General features: G+C 41.8%; 1 protein-coding gene across 3 annotated transcripts in view; it reads left to right on the top strand.

Moving 5' to 3' along the window:
- LOC109477685 overlaps positions 1-16,285 on the top strand; it is a 46,942-nt gene extending 30,657 nt beyond the window's left edge. For all 3 annotated transcript variants that reach the window (XM_019779034.1, XM_019779035.1, XM_019779033.1), the window contains 18 exons: positions 121-261; positions 1,521-1,670; positions 2,451-2,649; positions 3,169-3,294; positions 4,176-4,291; positions 4,698-4,801; positions 5,758-5,783; positions 5,884-6,003; positions 6,545-6,766; positions 8,233-8,428; positions 8,956-9,020; positions 9,464-9,694; positions 10,664-10,800; positions 11,103-11,217; positions 11,842-12,093; positions 12,750-12,898; positions 14,366-14,518; positions 15,404-16,285. In XM_019779034.1, the coding sequence (XP_019634593.1) occupies positions 121-261; positions 1,521-1,670; positions 2,451-2,649; positions 3,169-3,294; positions 4,176-4,291; positions 4,698-4,801; positions 5,758-5,783; positions 5,884-6,003; positions 6,545-6,766; positions 8,233-8,428; positions 8,956-9,020; positions 9,464-9,694; positions 10,664-10,800; positions 11,103-11,217; positions 11,842-12,093; positions 12,750-12,898; positions 14,366-14,518; positions 15,404-15,508 (2,607 nt within the window). In that variant the 3' untranslated portion in view covers positions 15,509-16,285. The remainder of the gene's footprint in view (positions 1-120; positions 262-1,520; positions 1,671-2,450; positions 2,650-3,168; positions 3,295-4,175; positions 4,292-4,697; positions 4,802-5,757; positions 5,784-5,883; positions 6,004-6,544; positions 6,767-8,232; positions 8,429-8,955; positions 9,021-9,463; positions 9,695-10,663; positions 10,801-11,102; positions 11,218-11,841; positions 12,094-12,749; positions 12,899-14,365; positions 14,519-15,403) is intronic.
- Positions 16,286-19,885: the final 3,600 nt, after the last annotated feature.

Raw genomic sequence — 19,885 nt, 5'->3', positions numbered from 1 at the left:
GTCAAGAAGAAGATTTACCCTACATGAGATTTTCTGCAGCCGTGTGAAGAAATGTGTAGCATTAAACCAACATCGCTGTCATGAATTATAAATCTTATGATTGTTCTTCTATTTTCCCAGGTGACAAGAGTCCACATCTTCCCCGGCTGGCTGCGGAACAAGACGCCTTTGCTGAGTTTTGCCACCCTTACCCTGGCGTCTCCCCTCCAGATCCCGGAAACAACACTAATCTGGAGCCCCTTCTCCGTGGAGGAGAGCAATGTAAGCACTGTCTGTTACTCCGTAGAGCAAAGATTAATCTTCAGTCCCGTAACTCCTCATATAACATTAAAGTAAGCCCTGTCTGTTACTCCATAGAGAGGAACAATATAAGTCCTGTAACTCCACAGAGAAGATCAATGTAAACCCTGTAACTCTACAGAGAAGATCAATGTAAGCCCTGTAACTCCACAGAGGATTTAAATGTAAGCCCTTTAACTCCACAGAGGATTTAAATGTTAGCCCTAAAAACTCCACAGATGATTTAAATGTAAGCCATGTAACTCACAGAGAAGATCAATGTAAGCCCTGTAACTCCACAGAGTATTTAAATGTAAGCCCTGTAACCCCACTAACCATATCAATTCAAGCCCTCTAAGTACACAAGGCAGATCAATATCAACTTTCAAAAGACTTTCTGTGAGTGGAACTGGCAGCTATGGACCTACTGACTTGAGTGCAAATGTTTACGATTGTAATGTATATTGAGTTGCGACTCTAATGTATATTCTTTTTGTGTGTTTTTGCATGTATATTGTGTATTTAATCCCAGAGATACATGAAAACAGGTCAAACGACCTGAGTGTACTCCTCTGGTAAAATGAAATAAATGAAATGAAATCAGCCCTGTAGCTCCACAAAGTATGTCAATTTAAGCCCTGTAAATTATAACTCCACAAAGCAGATCAATATAGACCCTATAACTTTGTAGTTTATCAATGTAAGCCCTGTAACTCCACGGAGCAGATAAAGGTAAGCCCTGTATCTCAGTAAAGAAGATCAATGTAAGCCCTGCAACTCATTAAAGCCTTGTCCCTCACTTAGCTGGCTATCTGGTTATCACATAACTCTGGTTAGCTCTGCTTAAAATGTTCGCGCACTTTGTTCTAAATATTAATGTGATTTCCATACTTGGCGCATAGAACTAGCTTCTCAATACCACAACATATAGGCAATCCTCTAATAATCAATTCACAGCTGGTTAGCCTCATGTCAAAAAGTGGAGTTCCAAGAGCTTTTCGAAAGAATAAATGTACATATTCCCAACTCCTTTGGTGCAGATTAATGTAATTCTAGGTACAATGGCATGATCTTTGGGTTGAAGTTTGTTTGTTTGTTAATGCTCAGCCTTTTAAATTTGTAGTAAACGTTTGTAATGCTAAATAAGTTTGCAATGGCAAGCAACATATTGACAATACAATGTCGTCCTTTTCCTTTGACAATCTGGTTCATTTTTTGCATTGTTTTCTATCGGATCGCAGGTGTCCCTTAAGTATGCCTCTGGCAACATCAGATGCAGCAGTAGAGGGCAGGATGAGAATAACATGGAGTACGCTGCGAACCAGTTGGCAGCTATGTCGTGTCCGGGGTCACATCAACACCTCAAGATCCCAGGAAGCCCCGCCTACCAGGTGTGTGTCCTTTTGTTTGTAGGTTCGGGCCAATGTTGTGTGTGTGTGTGTTTTTTTTTTTTTGTGCGTAAAAATGTTTTGTTTGTTTGCTCTGTTTGTGTATATTTTTGTTGGCTTGTGTTGTTTTGTTTTTTGGTTTATGTATTGCTTTGATCTTGGATAGGTTTTGGTTGTGCGTATAGTCCTGTTTGTGTACATAATTTTGTTTTCGTGTATTAGCTGTGTCTAATGCATATATTCTAAAACAAGACTAAGGAAACACAAATACAGTTGTTCTTTAACCAAAGCTATACATAAATTTTGATTTAGAAACGCTGGAAACAACTACTGAAAGAGATAATAATCATCGTAATCATCAGCATGAAAGTTCATCTGAGTTGGTAAATTACATTATAAAAAACTTAACCTGTTCTCCAACTCAAAATTTGACTCACCAGAAATTTTCGACTGAATCACTCAGTCTTCCTCAGCTATCTGACCCAAATGCTGTGGACACGTGATTTTTCCCACGTGTGACGTCAGCAAAGGGTCAAAGGTTGTCTGAAGTCGATATTGCCCCCCGTCCCGGGTGAGCGATGGTTGAAGTGCCCTGAGGTATACGGCCTCTTTTATGCCTCTCTTGGAATAACCCTGTTCGGTATCCAAGATTCTGACACCCTCCAGATCCACTGTGTGCCCCGGTGATTCTATGTGGATGTTCTGTGACACCTCAGATTCATTATTACGATCGTAATCATCGTAATGATGAATCACCGTAAGATATGTCTGTCTCTTCCTAAGATATCTGGTGTGAGCCGCTCAGCAGTAGTCTTTGGCGTGCATGTCGGCGAATGTTCCAGTGAATGGGGGCCTCTCGCTACGGTGCCACGCGGCCCTTGTGCGGCGAGACTTAGCCACGAGATCTTCCGTGACATTTGTGATTTCGCCAAAAAAGAGAAACAGATCCTGCCTGAATGCAAAGACGCCCTTCAAAATGATGGTTAGTTCCCTGTTTATTAACTTATTGCGTATAGAGATAGACTGTCGAAGGTAGGATATGTTTAAGGTAAAATAAAACTAGAAAGGAAACATTTCCAAAGCAAATGCATAATATTTGCCTTCGCACATGGTCCGCCCTGTTGATTCTTACTCAAACACATTCATATATAAATGGTGACAGGAGTCTAAATCCTTCCTGCTACAAAGTTGCAACATTATGTAAACCAACACCAGTTACCACGGTGATAGACTGTCTTGGTCATAAAAAGGTCACTGTTTGGAGAAGAAGAAGAAGTAGAAGAAGAATTAAAACTGAGCAAACACAATATGTTTTCCTTCGGTAAACATATATAGTTTCAAATATATAGTTAGACACTGCAAACAGCTAAGCTGGTAGTCCCTGTTTTGCCTTTGTAACAACAACTGAGTTGAGCATGTTTTGCCTTGGATCAAAGAACACAGTCGTTCATATGCATGTTGCGCCTTTGATACGAACCCAGTCGGCCATGATTTGTTGTAGTTGATCCGAAGTCACCGACCAGTCTGCTGAGCATGGCGGCTTACACGGCACTGGTGAACCGGGAACCGGAGTATGGTATCATCCTGCTGTTCTGTCGTGGCTGCAACATCGACACTTGTGAAGAAGGTAAGACACATGTGAAGAAGGTAAGGCAGATATGAAAAAGGTAAGACACTTGTGAAGAAGGTAAGACACTTGTGAAGAAGGTAAGACACTTGTGAAGAAGGTAAGACACACGTGAAGAAGGTAGACACTTGTGAAGAAGGTAAGACACATTCGAAGAAGGTAAGACACTTGTGAAGAAGGTAAGACACTTGTGAAGAAGGTAAGACACATGTGAAGAAGGTAAGACACTTGTGAAGACGGTAAGACACTTGTGAATAAGGTAAGACACTTGTGAAGAAGGTAAGGCACTTTTGAACATGATAAGACACTTGTAAACAAGGTAAGACTTGCGAACAAGGTAATGCACTTGTTAACGGTAAGATCCTCGTGAATGCGGTAAGACACTTGTAAAAACACTTGAAACACTTCAACAGGGTAAACACTTCAACAAGGTAAGACGCCAGTGAGCAAAGCAAGATCCTTATGGACAAGATAAGAATCGTGAACAAGGAAGGATAGATGTCCGCAAGGTAAGGCAAGAGTTCCAAACATCGTCCAGACAGTACGCACTGAAGCACTGCTCTAAAATGTCTGCTGTAGTTTATTCAATTAACATGTGGCAGTACATGACATGGTTTCGTTCTGCAAGTCTGGCGTTACTGTATGTTACTGTATGCTCCATCTCTCAGGAGATTTTTTTTTCCAAAACTTCATCACTATGGAACAAGTCTCCTTATGAATGTTTTCCATGTTGGTACAACTTTAAACTTTTTAAGTCTAAGGTAAACAAACATCTTTCTTCACAGTTCTCTAATTTAACCCCACATGTTGGTAATTCTAACAATGCGGCGTGTTTTAAGGTAACTATTAAAGTAAATAAAAAGCTCTCTCACTCACCCCAGGCTGCCGAAGCTGCCGTCAGGAGTCCCTGGAGCGGTTTGACCGCCTGGCTCTCTACGTGCCGTTCTACCGAAGAGTTCTCGTGGCCAGGGTGGATGCGGATAGCCTGGGATTCAAGGTTTCTACTCACCCTTCGTCTGAATTTGATTTTGTCTTCCAGGTTCTTTACGCCTCGGGTTTGTGCCTAATTTGACTTTTCCTTCTCACTCAGCAGTTGATATTTGTTCAGATTTACATCTTTGAGTTAATTTTTTTTATTTTGTTAATAAGCATTGATTTGCAAACACGCCCCATCCCATTATCTACATCACTTCATTATTCCATCCAATCGTTTTGAAATTTTTCTTATCATGGCATTATCATTTTACTATTATTCTACTTTTAAGTTAGTTTTAGATACTTGTCATTTTATCTGACTTAATTATGCTTTGTTTTATGTGGACGAAGAGTATTGAAAACCACCAACAGGGTGATATGTAAACCAGTGGTGAAAAAATAAAATTAAAAAGTATTTTTTTTGCCAGGTTCCCTACGCCCCCTATATCCTGTACCGCCTTCCCGGCACACTGCAGTTCCGGGAACATCGCGCCTCGCTGACGCAGCTGGTGCAGCTTTTCCAGCAGGACAGGTTTGATAATTAATAACGCAGTGAAAACAGTACTGACAGGCGTTGACAAAGTGTTAGAACTATTAGAATCAACTCTCTTCAATCTTTTACTACTAAGACCAACTTTATTTTTTTAATTTAGTACACTTTTCTTTACGCAAAAAAACAGTTACTCAAGCAACTGGATATGATTTTGGAAACGATCAGACGTTCCAGGTAGCGTTGTAACCTTTCGTCATTGACACTTGGGAATTCTGAGAAAAGCAGGTTTATAAGAACGAAATATTGATTAATATACGGTGAAGACAAATCATCTGTTTCCAAAGGCATACCTAGTTGTTTGACTATTTGTTTTAGGCGTATCTTATTACCTGAAGCTGAATGTCTAGCCTACACAGACATGTACTTTTTTTTTCATTGTCTAAGATATAACTTCCTCCAATGCTTCTGTTTTTACATCAATGAAAGATGCCGGACTGTCTATTCCTTTCCTGTCTGTGATCGTTCAGGTCGATCTATGCCCAGCATCAGGGTGAAGTGGCAAAAGTTATATCATAAATATAGATTGTCCGAAGTTTTACTACTACTATGGAAGCAAATCACCAAAACCACATCCATGCTCCATTACTCAGGAGAATGTTAGAAGTTACAATCATTTCCAAGTGGTCTTGAGCGAATTACGTGTAACGTAATATAACTTTTGACAGCTGCCAGGGTATTGCGGTTCTTGTTAGAGTTCTTTTAAGATGGCGACATCTAACTTCTAACAGTGACCTCGCGTCAGAAGTTCGGTTGAAACCCTACTTCTGAGGAATACTGGGTAAATGTTTGATGTGAGGTTCATGTTATTTCGTTATTACTTAATTTCCACAACTTCAGCCACCTACCATTAGCCTGAAGTTAGGATGAATCAATATAATCTGCATATATCTACAAACAAACTCATCTCGTATATTTTTTTGTTGTTTTCAACACAGCTCCGGGGGCAGCGGCACGTCACGAAGTACGTTACTATACACGTGTCTCGTCTCGATCTTTTTCTTAAATTCCGATATGATAAATATTTCACAAATTACACTAAACCATTTTGTTTTTTTCACGAGGTCGGACCAAGCGGATGTTGCCAGGATGGGTGGCTGGGGCGGCTCGGGCCTGTGGGAGCGTCGTGGTGGCCATAGGACAGAGGCTAGTCTCGCCGTTTGTCGGACAGCGGTACGAAATACGTAAGTGGTATTCCTGCAAGATCCCTTCTAGGTAGTATTTTTCTCGGTAATATTTCGTCTGTAACATGGGCTGTGAGGTTAGCCGTCCCTTCCAGGCAAGCCGCCGCAGGGCAAAAAAAGTCAAGGGTCTATGACCTGATGACGACTTCAAAATACTTGAAAATATTGTGTAAAAAAGCAGGCTAGGGGAATGGTAAAGGCAGATAAAATTGCTTCAATCCCTCGATGTAAAAATTTGCTCATGTCATAACAATTTTGTTTGTTGTCTTTTCAGTGGCGGATGAAGACCCAGAAGAAGTTTAGTTGTAGATTTCATTGGAAACACGACTATTAATTAAATAAAAATCTATTGTTGATTACACGATATTTACCATACGACCATTGTTGAACACAATATTAATTTTAATGACCTGAAATCTGCTATGTGCTAACGCGTTTTTACAAATCTAGAAATGTTGTCAGTCCAGATGTCAACCACACATGGTTGAAGCCTATTTCCAACTCTTCCATAGTCTTTTGATTGCACTCCGCACATTTCTAGGGTGCACAGTGGCTGAGAGCCAGCTGCGCAGCCTGAACGGAAAGCTGATAAACAGAGAGGGCAAGGAGGTGGTGGCCGGGAAGGATATGCCGGTCGGAACGGTGCTGGAGGCGACCTGTAACCCCGGATTGGGGATAAAGGCCCGGTACCCCATACTGAATTCGCTGAGCCTAACGTGTGAGGACGACGGCAGGTTCCAACCGCCTGTGCCAGAATGCTCAGGTAAGTACTGACAAGCTACTGGCACGATTCTCGCGTAAGTACTGACAAGCTACTGGCACGATTCTCGCGTAAGTACTGACAAGCTACTGGCACGATTCTCGCGTAAGTATTGACAAGCTACTGGCACGATTCTCGCGTAAGTATTGACAAGCTACTGGCACGATTCTCGCGTAAGTATTGACAAGCTACTGGCACGATTCTCGCGTAAGTACTGACAAGCTACTGGCACGATTCTCGCGTAAGTATTGACAAGCTACTGGCACGATTCCAAAGTAAGTAATGACAAACTACTGCCACGATTCCAAAGTAAGTACCGACAAACTACTGCCACGATTCTTGCGTAAGTACTGACAAATCACTGCCACAATTCTCACGTACCAAAGTACAAAAAAAACTGCTGTCATAATGCTGACGTATGACGGTAAGTATGACAAACTACTGCTCACTCAAGTATCGAAAAACTACTGCCACAATGCTCACGTCATTACTGACAAACTACTGCCACGTAAGTACCGACAAAGGACTGCCACAATACCTGCGTACCGCCGTAATACATGTACCTGCGTTAGTAATTAGACTCCTATATATAAGACTCATGTAAGTACAAACTTCACATGCTCTGCCCTAATGCTCACGTAAATACCAACAAACTAAAGCCGCAATGCCCCCGTAATGACTGACAAACTACTGCAACACTACTCATGTAATGACTGACAAACTACTGCAACGCTACTCACGTAATGACTGACAAACTACTGCAACACTACTCACGTAATGACTGACAAACTACTGCAACACTACTCACGTAATGACTGACAAACTACTGCAACACTACTCCCGTAATGACTGACAAACTACTGCAACACTACTCCCGTAATGACTGACAAACTACTGCAACACTACTCACGTAAAGACTGACAAACTACTGCAACACTACTCACGTAATGACTGACAAACTACTGCAACACTACTCACGTAATGACTGACAAACTACTGCAACACTACTCACGTAATGACTGACAAACCAAACTACAGCCGCATTGCTCCCGTAACTACCAACAAACCAGTCAGTTTTATTTTAATAACCTGCAAACAGGTGTAAGAATTCCACTTGTCTTATCATCTGGTGTACAAATATCTTACTTTAGGGACCTGCAAGTTTGTTAAAGATTTTACACCTGCTTACTTTAGGGATCTTGAAGCCGGTATAAGATTTAATACGTCTTACTCTAGGAACCTTCAAGCTGGTGTAAGATTTCAGACATGTCTTACTTTAGGTACCTGCAAGCTGCTGTAAGATTTCACACGTCTTACTTTAGGGACCCGCAAGCAGGTGTAAGATTTTCCATGTTATAGCTTAGGGACCTGCAGGCCGGTATGACATTCAAGACATGTATCACTGCAACAGTAACTGTTTCAACATGTTTTCCCCATGGAAACTACAAACTGATGTGAAATTAATTTAGGGACCTGCAAGCTTGTACCCGGTCCGGCAAGACGGGACGAGTTTCTGCAGTTTCCTGACATGCAGATTCAGTTCACGCCAGACCTCGGAGCTCCACAGACGTACCAACTTCGGACTTTCATTAATGCCAAGGAGACCAGAGAAATGCTACAGGGGGATACAGTCACTTTCACTTGTCCGGAGAATAGCATTCTCAGGTGACATGCACTTTCTCCTCATAGGAAACATTGTAATTACTAAAGGACCGTCACTGTTCTTTGTCTGGAGAATAGAATTGTTAGGTAAACAGTTATTTGCACTGTCTGTAGTGATTTTTAAAAGCTACCTCCCTGTCGGTATGTGTATTTTCGTCGCGCAAACGGTCATTGTCATTTTAAACGGGCGATGCCACGTCGCGGGACGGCAAACTTAAATTACTAGAACGCTCCGTCCACATCATGATGTTCGTGGCGTATATTTGGGTTCGAATCTTGTTCTCTTTTTTTCACCTCTATGTTTAGTATTTTTACGATGCTGTCGTATTTTGCCCTCCCCCCCCCCAAAAAAAAGGCCTAGATTTGGCATCGGCTACTCAACGACACGGCAACGACCGTTTCAAATAATAACTCGTATTAGCCCAGCGTGCAACTAGGTGGACAAATGGGCCGATGAAATTCAGAGCTTTCAGAGCTCTGCTAAGGCTTCTTCTTAGTAACTTTTTTTCTGCGTGTGAATTACCTTTCAGGGACGACCTTACGTCTCCCTGGACATGCAAGAAAAACCTCCAGAAGAAGGTGTTCCCGTGTGAAGGTAGGTATTATCATAATTGTTATATGTACGTCTGGTTGGATCTGTGAAGGTTGTGTTTATGTGCGCTCCTATGAATTTTTGACTAAGTAAATGAGTAAGGTTGAATTATTCAGGCCCCACGCACGTTAGTGAATGAGTGTATGGGTGAGTTTTAATGTTCTCCCCGTGCTCTAGCCGCCCCACGCCTTTGTGAGAAAATGAGTGACTTGATGAGTTTTAATGTTTTTCCATGTGCTCCTGTCACCAGAGCCCCTGTGAGAAAAAGAGTGACTAAATAGATGAGTTTTAATTTTTCCATGCCTGTGTTGTAGCCGTCCTAGGCCCATGTGAGTGAAAAAGTGACTGAATCGATGAATTTAAATATTTTCAATGTGCTCCAGTCACCCTAGGCCCATGTGAGTGGATAGACGATTGAGTTTTAATGTTTTACCTGTGTTTCCCAGCCGCCCCACGCCCCTGTGACGCCCTGAACATCCCCCATGCGGACACATCGCCGTCAGGTCAAATCCCGCACAACAGTCGCGTCACAGTCAGTTGCCGTGACAACAGACGGGTGTGGTACAGTGGCATTGAAGATTCAAACAATGGGGGTAGATTTGACCTCCTTGATTCAATCTCTTTGACTTGCAAGGATGGCAGTCTCGACAGTGAGGCAGACACCTTGGAATGTAGAGGTCTGTAATGTTGTTCAATGCATTTCTTATGCATTACCTTCTGAGCTTTACTCATAATATATGCTAATTTGTAGTATTCATAATATATGCTAATTTGATGACGTCATTAATCAAAACCCAAGATAGCGGACCATATTATTAGCTCTGACGTCATATGACGTCATAATTACACAAAGCTAGAATTTATTTCTATTACTACACCATTCTTTAAAAAATTGGTGCCATACTATAAGTGCATAAAAAAAATATAAAACGGAAATAAGGTAATATATAAAACAACAGTGTATCCATTACGATCATAAGCCGGCTGGGGTCCGCGCGGACCCAAAAAGAAAATCAGATATAATTTTTTTATGGGGGAAACGGAATTTTCTGCACTGTATTGAGGGACAACTTTGTGGGTGACAATTACCTGAAATTTCAGAAAAAAATCTTTAGAAACAAAAAAGATATTACAGATTATAAAGTGCTGGGGTCCGCGCGGTGTACTGTTTGGGGTTTACGTACCTTAACATAGTGCCGGAGGACCGGGTGAGTGTATAAAGTTAGGGGTGACATAATTCCAATACTATGTAGGAGTCATGTGAGGTACGTACCCCTCACGCCATAGACTACCTGGGTTGGTGAGAGAAAGTACGATGTACAACGTTAAGTACTTATCGACGCAATCTTACCATCTGCTGTGTGACAGGCTGAATAAATATTCTAATCGGGAACTATGCGGCTCCAGATGTCTTACTGAGGGACGACTGCGTGTTCAAGATGTTGGTTAGCTTGAGGAATGAATCCCCTCTACTATATACCCCTCTACCAATTGCTGGTGTTTTCGCTAAAATGTTACAAAGCGATAACAGTACCGTATCCAACGGGTGTTATCACTGAAATGTTAATATTCGTAGCATAGAAACTCATGATATCAAAACCTTTCCAGCAGCTGATTTTGCTAAATATTTGAAATCCGTTCCACAGAATCCTGTGACATCAGCCCTCCTGCCATTGCCATCGCTGATAAGAAACTCAAGGAATCTCCAGTCTTTATACTGCAGACGGGTCCAGGCACGTCCCGAAGGCTGAAACCGCCAGCACGGGTGTGGATAGACAACCAGGTAGGACATGACATGATTATTCTTGGACTTTAATTCTATAAAAGGGCCGAGATATATTGAACTGGTCCCTAACCCTCAAACCACCGTAAGTTTTTTTTTGCAACGAATCTTACCGTATGGGGTCAAAATTAGCAAAAATGTGCTTACAACAGGTGACTGCAGTCGGTGTAGGAACAGGTCCCGTTGATGGTTCAGTTCTCGGTGTTGACTTTGTTATTTATGTGCTGTGCGAATACAGTGGCAGTTAAGAAAAAGGTACCGGTCCTGTTGTTGGTGTTTATGTTGTTGTCTTCTTTATTCAGGTGCTGTATGAATGTTCCGACAGAGAGTGGTGGCTGGATGGAACGAACCACAACTCGCAAATGGCGACCTGTTCTGCTGGTGGAGGGATGAGCCCCCCTATAGTCCATTGTAATGGTACGATCTAAACAGACTCAAGAGTTACTAAAGTCTTGTTCATACTGAACCGGCTGAACCGCGATTCGGGTAACTCACATTCCTCGCATATGGTCCACGTGCCACACATTCCTTTCAAACCGTGCCCGATCACTATTCGCTTAATCTACATGAATTTTTATTTGATGCTAACACTCATTGTAGCATGCTATCAATGTCAGAGGTCAACGACCTGCTTGCTGGTGAGATGTTTGTAATACAGTGTGATGTTTGTGTTTTTGGTAACGTCTCAGGGAGGAGCTTAATGGTATAATGGTACAGTATTGTGTGCAATTCTTGGAATCGTACAGGCATTTTGTCCACACCAATGGAATGTACACAGGCATGTCTCTGACCCACATCTATGCCCACTTTCCTGAAAACCTTTAAGACCTCTCTGCCCCGGATGCTCTACTTTCTGTGACCCCTGGGCTTGTTTACTGTATACTCAGGGGAGGAGTGCATTGTACACGTATCTGTATAGGTACCTCAAAATTATGAAATGGTGGCAGTGCCATGCAAACAATTACCCTAACAGCAACCATCGTCGCTATGGCAATGTATGTTTTAATTGCCAGTCTTGTTATATTTTTTTTTTTGCTGCAGTGCAGTGTCTGGTCCCCCTCAAGGCCCCAGCAGCAGGTGAAAAGGCTGTGGAGCTAAAGCGTGGCGGAGCAAACGTCGCAGGAACCCGCATCCTCTCCCAGCAGCAGGTGGAAATCACCTGCCCGCCTGACTCCATCATGTACAGTAGGGCAGGAAACGTATTCTGGGAGACGAACACGAATCCACCTCGAAAAACCAAACAAAACAAATGTGGACCAGCGGGCTTTGGCTTTGACTTCCCATCCTGTGTTGGTAGGTTTTAAACAGACTTTCACACGGAAGGCTGTTGTTACACATACGAATCATCAGTGTTGATAGTTTCATGTTTAAAGATAAAACTTTTGTTCCAACAAAAAAGAATTGGTCTCATCCCGAGCTTTCAATCAGTTACTCTGGTCTTCTTCATTGGGTTAGTCTATTGAAGAAGACCAGGGTGACTGGTTCAATGTGAGAACAATTCTTTTGTATAGGAACAGACGTTTTAACTTTAAACACAGAAATTACTGTTACACATTCTAGTATTGATCAAACTGTCAGACGGAAAGCTATTTCTTACATAATTATACAAGTATGAAACGAACTTTCACATGAAAAGCTGTAATTGTAATACATATAAGAGAAAACATATGAGAAAAAAGACTGGAAACTATTTTCAAATAAAATGAGTATTCCAGGCACATCAAAGGCTGGCTTTCGTTTCTACATGAAAAGTTTCAATGACAGCTACGTACGATAAATATAAACATGCTGTACTATCTCTTATATGTGCATTCGGGTTTCGGACTAAGTATTTTGTGGGTATCAAATAATTATTACCCCTTTTAATCGCAAGTAACGCATTTCTTTTGATTCAAAGGGGAAGTATACATTTCCTTTCATTTAGACGTGATGTATTTTCGTTGGTTCAGACGTGGCGTATTTCTCCAACAAGTTCCTGTACGAACACACCCATTTGGGCTCCCGCCCATCTGACCTGGCAAAGTACTGCACTAACAAGCTGAATGCCATCGTCGGAGCCGTCATCAAGAGTTTCATAGTTCTCCACTCAGATGTGCAGGTAGGTCACGTGTACATGTAGATACAATCACGTGTACACGTAAATATAGGTCACATATAGGTCACGTTTATGTAAGGCAGATGTACAGGTATGTCACGTGTACATGTAGGTACAATCACGTGTACACGTGCATGTAGGTCACATATAGGCCACGTGTTTATGTAAGGCAGATGTACAGGTATGTCACGTGTACAGGTAGGTACAATCACGCGTACACGTACATGTAGGTAACATAGGTCACGCGTATATAAGGTACATGTACAGGTATGTCACGTGTACATGTAGGTACAATCACGTGTACACGTGCATGTAGGTCACATATAGGTCACGTGTTTATGTAAGGCAGATGTACAGGTATGTGACGTGAACATGTAGGTACAATCACGTGTACACGTACATGTAGGTCACATATAGGTCACGTGTTTATGGTAAGGCAGATGTACAGGTATGTCACGTGTACAGGTAGGTCAGGTGTATAGGAAGGTCACTTGTAAAGATACATATACAAGTGTGCAGTACATGAAACAAGTAGGTAACATATACAGGTAGGTCACATATGCATGCACAGGTAGGTCACATGTACAGGTAGGTAACATGTATAGGTAGGTCACATATGTATGTACAGGTAGGTCACATATGCATGTACCGGTAGGTCACATGTATAGGTAGGTCACATATGCATGTACAGGTAGGTCACATGCATAGGTAGGTCACATGTACAGGTAGGTCACATGTACAGGTAGGTCACATGTACATGTGGGTCACATATGCATGTACAGGTAGGTCACATGTACAGGTAGGTCACATGTACAGGTAGGTCACATGTACAGGTAGGTCACATATGGATGTTCAGGTAGGTCACATGTACAGGTAGGTCACATATGCATGTACAGGTAGGTCACATATGCATGTACAGGTAGGTCACATGTACAGGTAGGTCACATATGCATGTACAGGTAGGTCACATATGAATGTACAGGTAGGTCACATGTACAGGTAGGTCACATATGGATGTACAGGTAGGTCACATGTATAGGTAGGTCACATGTACAGGTAGGTCACATGTACAGGTAGGTCACATGTACAGGTAGGTCACATATGGATGTTCAGGTAGGTCACATGTACAGGTAGGTCACATATGCATGTACAGGTAGGTCACATATGCATGTACAGGTAGGTCACATGTACAGGTAGGTCACATGTACAGGTAGGTCACATGTATAGGTAGGTCACATGTAAAAAAGAAATATACAGGTGTGCAGATAAGTCAGATATACAGATAGGTCAGATGTACAGTTCGGGCACTTGCACCAATAGGTCACATGTATAACAGGGTCCCATGATTGTACAGGTAGGTCCCCTAATATATCATGTAGGGGCTATACCTGGATAGTTTAATCGCAACTCTCTTTTTAATGAATTTGAGGACCATTTTTGACATGAACTCTTCTGTTCTGTCTTACGTAGTTAAAGGCTCTGAACAGTCTTGTGCAAAGTAACCAGGTTGGAGGTGCCAACATCGCAGATAAGTCGAGAGATGACCCGATGGCTCTTTACAAGACAAAAGACCAGTACGAAGTGTTCGTGTGTGATCGAACAAGCGGCAGCCTCAAAACCCAGGTAGGTACGGAGTGTTTGTGAGCAGCTATAAATAACCATAATCCTTAATCTGACATGGGCAAAGAACGTACATGGCATAATGTGTCAAGCATGCAGCTAATTACCAATTACAAACAGGTCACATTTACCCCGTGAATCAGATTGGTAGGACACTGGGTAGAGAAACTCTTTTTTTCACAAACAAGTCTTTTATTCAGCCGACGTTTCAGTCACCGTCTGTCATCTTCCTGAAGGCAATTCTGACTGGTTCAGGTGAGGTGAACCAGTCAGAATTGCCCTAAGAAAGGTGACTGAAACGTCGGCTGAATAAAAGATTAGTTTGTGAAAAAAAGAGTATCTTTACTCCCGTCACATTGATGTTTGGTAAGTGTGACTATTTTTACTTAATAAGTCATCCCTCTATCCATAACATACTTAGCCATTAGTGCCTTCAAATTTAGAAGGACGTGTCAAACGGCTATTTCAGTGTGCCAAATGTTAATCATTCGGCTGCCTAACCCTGCAACAATTACAGAACTGGTAGCCAAACAGCTACTTTAGTGTGCGAATGGTTAACCTTCCTACTGGATAACCCGTCACCAAAAATGAACTGGTAGCCATGGTTACATCATTACGTGCTAAACGTTAACCTTTGTCATACTTCCTATCCTCGTAACTTATGGGTTATCGGTAAACAAGCAGCTCCTTCGGTGTGCGGAAGGTTAATGGTTTGCTGGATAGCTCCATAACGAATAGAGATCTGGTAGCCAAACAGCTAATTCAACGTGTTAAAGGTTATTAATAACCTTTCTGCTTAGAAACTGCACCTTTGTTTATTGTTATCTGATCTGTTACCAGTGATTTGTTCAGTTTTTCTTACAATCTATCTTGTATCTCTTTGCCCAGGAGCTGAAGAGGAAGGTGTTTGTTGGTTTTCAGCGGAGTGGGGCGTTGTGGCGCCTCTATCACTATCACGACGGTACCCCTGGAACGGCTCACGAGCTGGTCTGAGGGGGTGGAAGTTACCATGGCTACCGTACCCCTGGAACGGCTCATCAGCTGGTTCGAGTACATGCAAAACACCAATGATTTCTGATTTTAATTTAATTGGCTGGACACTGATAATTCTAAAAAAACAGCTGAAAAGCAAACCTTCCGGAATACGATGTACTACGCATGCAGCAGGTAGTTTGGCCATATGCTCATCAGAGTGTGATTTTGCTTTATGATTGATGTGTTTGTGTTAAACAGTGTGATGTAGCCACACAAAAGCCCATTATTTCAATGTAGTAAGTGAAGCTAATACCCAGTGATTACATTAGAAATTGTAAACTGGCACTCGATCGGCACTTCTTTTGAGGTAGCCTCCAATATTTGGCCTTTGTCATGTTCTGACAGATTACGTTTCGAGAAATGGATTGTTTTTTTTTTCCAAATAATTTTTATTGTAATTTCAAAGAATAAAGACAAAAGACATGTTCACATACAAGAAAATAAATGCCCAGAGACATTTTGCAAACAGTACATCAGTCTAACAATTTACCATATAGTGGACCCCAGAACTGGATTGTTGTTTGGATAGACCTAAGCTTGCCTAATACTAGTAACAGACCGTTCGTCAACGGTATGAGTTATAATACTCTGAAGACAAGTCTGTGCGATTCATGCTTTTGACATTTTGAGTATCACCTTTCCGGAATATCAACTAAGACCAAAGTCTGCCAAATTTACATCAAGGGCAGGAGTGTGACATGAATGTCAAACATGAATATGAAAAATAAATAAATGCTTTTTGGTTTCTTGAGCAGTATGAGTTGTCTCTGTTATTTTTTTTTTTAATGACAAACTTGGTTGGAAGATCACGAGAGTATGTGGGTGGCAACGTACAGTTAGAGCATCTGGTCACCAAAATTCCCTAGAAGCAAAAACAACGGACGTCTAATCTTCTGATAAACATCTGTTCACCCGCTACTCCCGACTGTGAACATCTGTTTGAAATACTTCCAATACCTCAAGTGCCTTCACTTAGCCTACATTCGAAGCTAAATGTTTAACCTAAAAGTGCCACTGCAATACCTTAGAAAGCCACTAGAATGCCTAAATTCGAACCTTCTTTTTCCACAAAACGAGCTACCTACAAAAACATCAAAAGTTATCACGTCAAGTTTTATTCCGTCATAAAAATGACACCAGCAGCTCAAAAAATTTGCAGATTTTTACAGCTTCTTAACCGATGTAGGTGGCGCTTTTGCGGCGAGAATGCAGTCCCAAACATAGCTCAGCTTGTACATTGTAAAGTGTGACTTGAGCGGTTCTTCACTGGAGTTAGCTTCCTTATTCAAACTACTTCTTTAATCCATCGCATTCTTTTGTTGTTTTCTCCCTCTATGTCCTTGGCCCCTCTCCTAGTCTATATTTCAGTTGTTTCAGGCAATGTGGTCTGTCACTGTCGGTTTCTCCCCCTCTTTCTGTGTTTTTGTGCCTGTTGTTTCTAGGAACGGGTGTATGTTACTGTGCCATCGTTATCTGCCTCTTTTATGGGTTGTTTCAGCGGTTGTTTAACCTTTTCCCCAAGGTCCTACCCGCAAAAGCGCCACCTAAATCGGCTACATATAGCGGCGAAAGGCAGAACTTCAGTCAAATGCTCTGATAGACACCGAGACGTTAGGTAAGAATATTTGGTTTATATCCGATAATACTGATCATTTTGTGGTAAGAGGATAGGACCAATACATAAAGTCCAGGAAAATATCCTCATCTACGTGTAACGTAACTGGTATAAATATTCGCATGCTTGTGCCACAAGGATTTTTTTAATTACTCGACGTAAAGCTACGATATAGAAGCAGTCAACCAAAATAAAAGGTTATAAAACCATGCCGGAGCTTGATAACTAAAACATATTCAATAGACCATCAAAACATGTAAAAATTGATAAAACAGCACAACAGAAACACTTCACACTTTTCAAGTAATATCGGCCACTATTTCGACCGATTCATCTGAAATACCCAATTATTATGGGTTCACCACACCACGAAGTGGTGGTGAACCCATATTGCTTTTTCTGATGTTTCTTCTCCTCCTTCTCCTCCTCCTCCTCCTCCTGCCACTTCTTTAAATTGATTCAACTCCTTCATTTTTGGGCGAAATTACCTGTAATTTTGTATAGAGGTAGAGTGGGTTAATACCCTTAGGCGTTTTTTAAATTTTTTTGATACAAGCTTTTACAATCGTTTTATTTGCTTTTTAGTGGTCCCCATAGGAAAATACTGTGGGGGCGTACGCGCGTGACGTAATAAGAAAGGAATTCGGGGGAAGGCCCAAATATGGGCATACAAGCAGGTGTGGTCATGTTTGCAGATGTTGCTGTTGATTGGCTGTTGGCTAATTAATTTATTTACTACCATTTTCACGTACCAGCGCAGCTGGTCCACGCGGTCTCGGCCGTGGGCCATGATACTCTGATATTGGATACCGATTCGTGTGATTCCTATAAACATTTCACCTAACTACGAACTAGTTGGAAGAATTATAGCTGCATGGATGCCTGTATATGATTTTAACAAACACTGAAAATCTGACGCAAAAACTGGCAGATATTTTGCTCTTCTCTGTTGGAACAACGCAAGCGGGAGGTCAATGACCTGCGCCCCGCGAGTACTGTAAACAACGGTACGTAATGTGTATCGTCGGCGCAAGCGCGCGCCACGGTATCAACAATTTTCCACAATCTTCACCGACTAGTATTATATATTCTGTTATCGATTTCTGAAGAATCACCAAAATTGTAGAGTGTATCTCCTAGAAAGTCCCTTACTAGTACTTGAAGCGATCGTTACCGCCATGTTGTTCACTTTATATGACATACAATGCAGAGAGTAATGGAAACGTGTCCAGATAGCTCGGTTGGTAACGCGCAGGGCTGCAAGTCCAGACATTACGAGTTCGAACCCCGGTACACTGGATATTTTTAATTATCCTTTTTACAATTTTTAACAATTTTAACATTTTTAACAATTTCAACAATTTCAACCATTTTAACCATTTTACATTTTAACAATTTCAACATTTAATTTTAACATTTTCGTTTTAATATCCATTGCTTTGCTTTTAACATTCCAAAACTGATTGTTCTTACTCAAGAATTTCAATAACTTCGAATGTTAGTCTTTTGTATTTTTTCAACATACAAACCAAAATCACTTTGATGTTGTCACAAAAGTAACATCTGTGCGCGCATCGGTTTTCGTTCATTTAAAAACTACAAGTACAAAACATCTGGAAACTAAGCAAACATACTCAGTAAATTGATTGCTGTAATTCCCGATTTTTTTTCACTGTACCGCAACGCAAGCGGGGGGTCAATGTTCACGGTTTTCACTGTCACCTCTGTATTGTGAACTTATCATTACAGTTAGGAAATAATTCCTGGACTTTCTTTTTCCTGCAACTGTCACCACCGTGAATATATACTTCCGTGAACATGTCCATTTTTCTCAGGCCGTGAAAATTTTGCTTCCGTTAAGCTAAGGTCCCAATTACGCCGGTGCCCGTCGGGGATGTAGCCCCGGCTGGCCCCGGCCGGGTTTAGGAGTCGAGCGGGCATCGGCTGTCGTGGTCACAATTAAAAGTTTCCTTCAGTAGCATTTTGTTAGAAATTTTGTCACCCTCTTTGGTCGGTATCCGGCAGGCACCCGGCAGGTACCCAGCAGATTCTCTGACGATGTCTTGTATTGACCTATACGTAATGCAGAATTCACGTATTTGTTGTGATCATTTGATCTGTGAGGTCACACATTTTACCCGGGTTTACGAAGTACACACCTTTATTCTGTTCATCTGGTCTGTGACGTAAGAAATGTGTCCCGGTGGAATGCCGGCAACCGGAGGGGTACCTCTCGGTGTTCTCACGATGAGGTCACGGCGTCTTTTTGTCAGCGGGGCCCGGGTAGAATTTTAACTCAGAATTAAATTCTTATCGGGGCCCCGACGGGCCAAAAATAAGCCCGGTAGCCGCAGAGTGCCCCGCGGGGCCACGTCGGGGTCCCGCCCGAAAGTGGTAAAAAACAGCCCGGGAACTACCCGCCAGGGCCCCTTTTCCCAATTGGGACCTTAGCTTTAGTAGTAGTTACAATCTCGTCAAAAGTGTAAAGTAAAGCTGTCGAGATTTAAAGTGCGTGTCGTTGTATCTTTGTAAAAAAAAGGGAGATAATTGCCAAGTGCCAGTTTTGTAAATACCTGTCGAGATTCAAACAGCTTGTCCTTGTATAATTGCAGTATGATTTATTTAGAATCTCTCATTTTTGTTTGGGGAAGGGTATGGGGTGAAATTCCTACATTTGCTCCGAAGCAAATGTTGGCCTTTCTAGTTTAAACGGATTCAGC

The sequence above is a fragment of the Branchiostoma belcheri genome, unplaced genomic scaffold (assembly GCF_001625305.1).
Source record: "Branchiostoma belcheri isolate BF01 breed outbred unplaced genomic scaffold, Haploidv18h27 scaffold405, whole genome shotgun sequence".
NCBI lineage: Eukaryota > Metazoa > Chordata > Leptocardii > Amphioxiformes > Branchiostomatidae > Branchiostoma > Branchiostoma belcheri.
The sequence above is the reverse complement of the archived record's forward strand: the minus strand, read 5'-3'. Positions and strand labels throughout refer to the sequence as shown.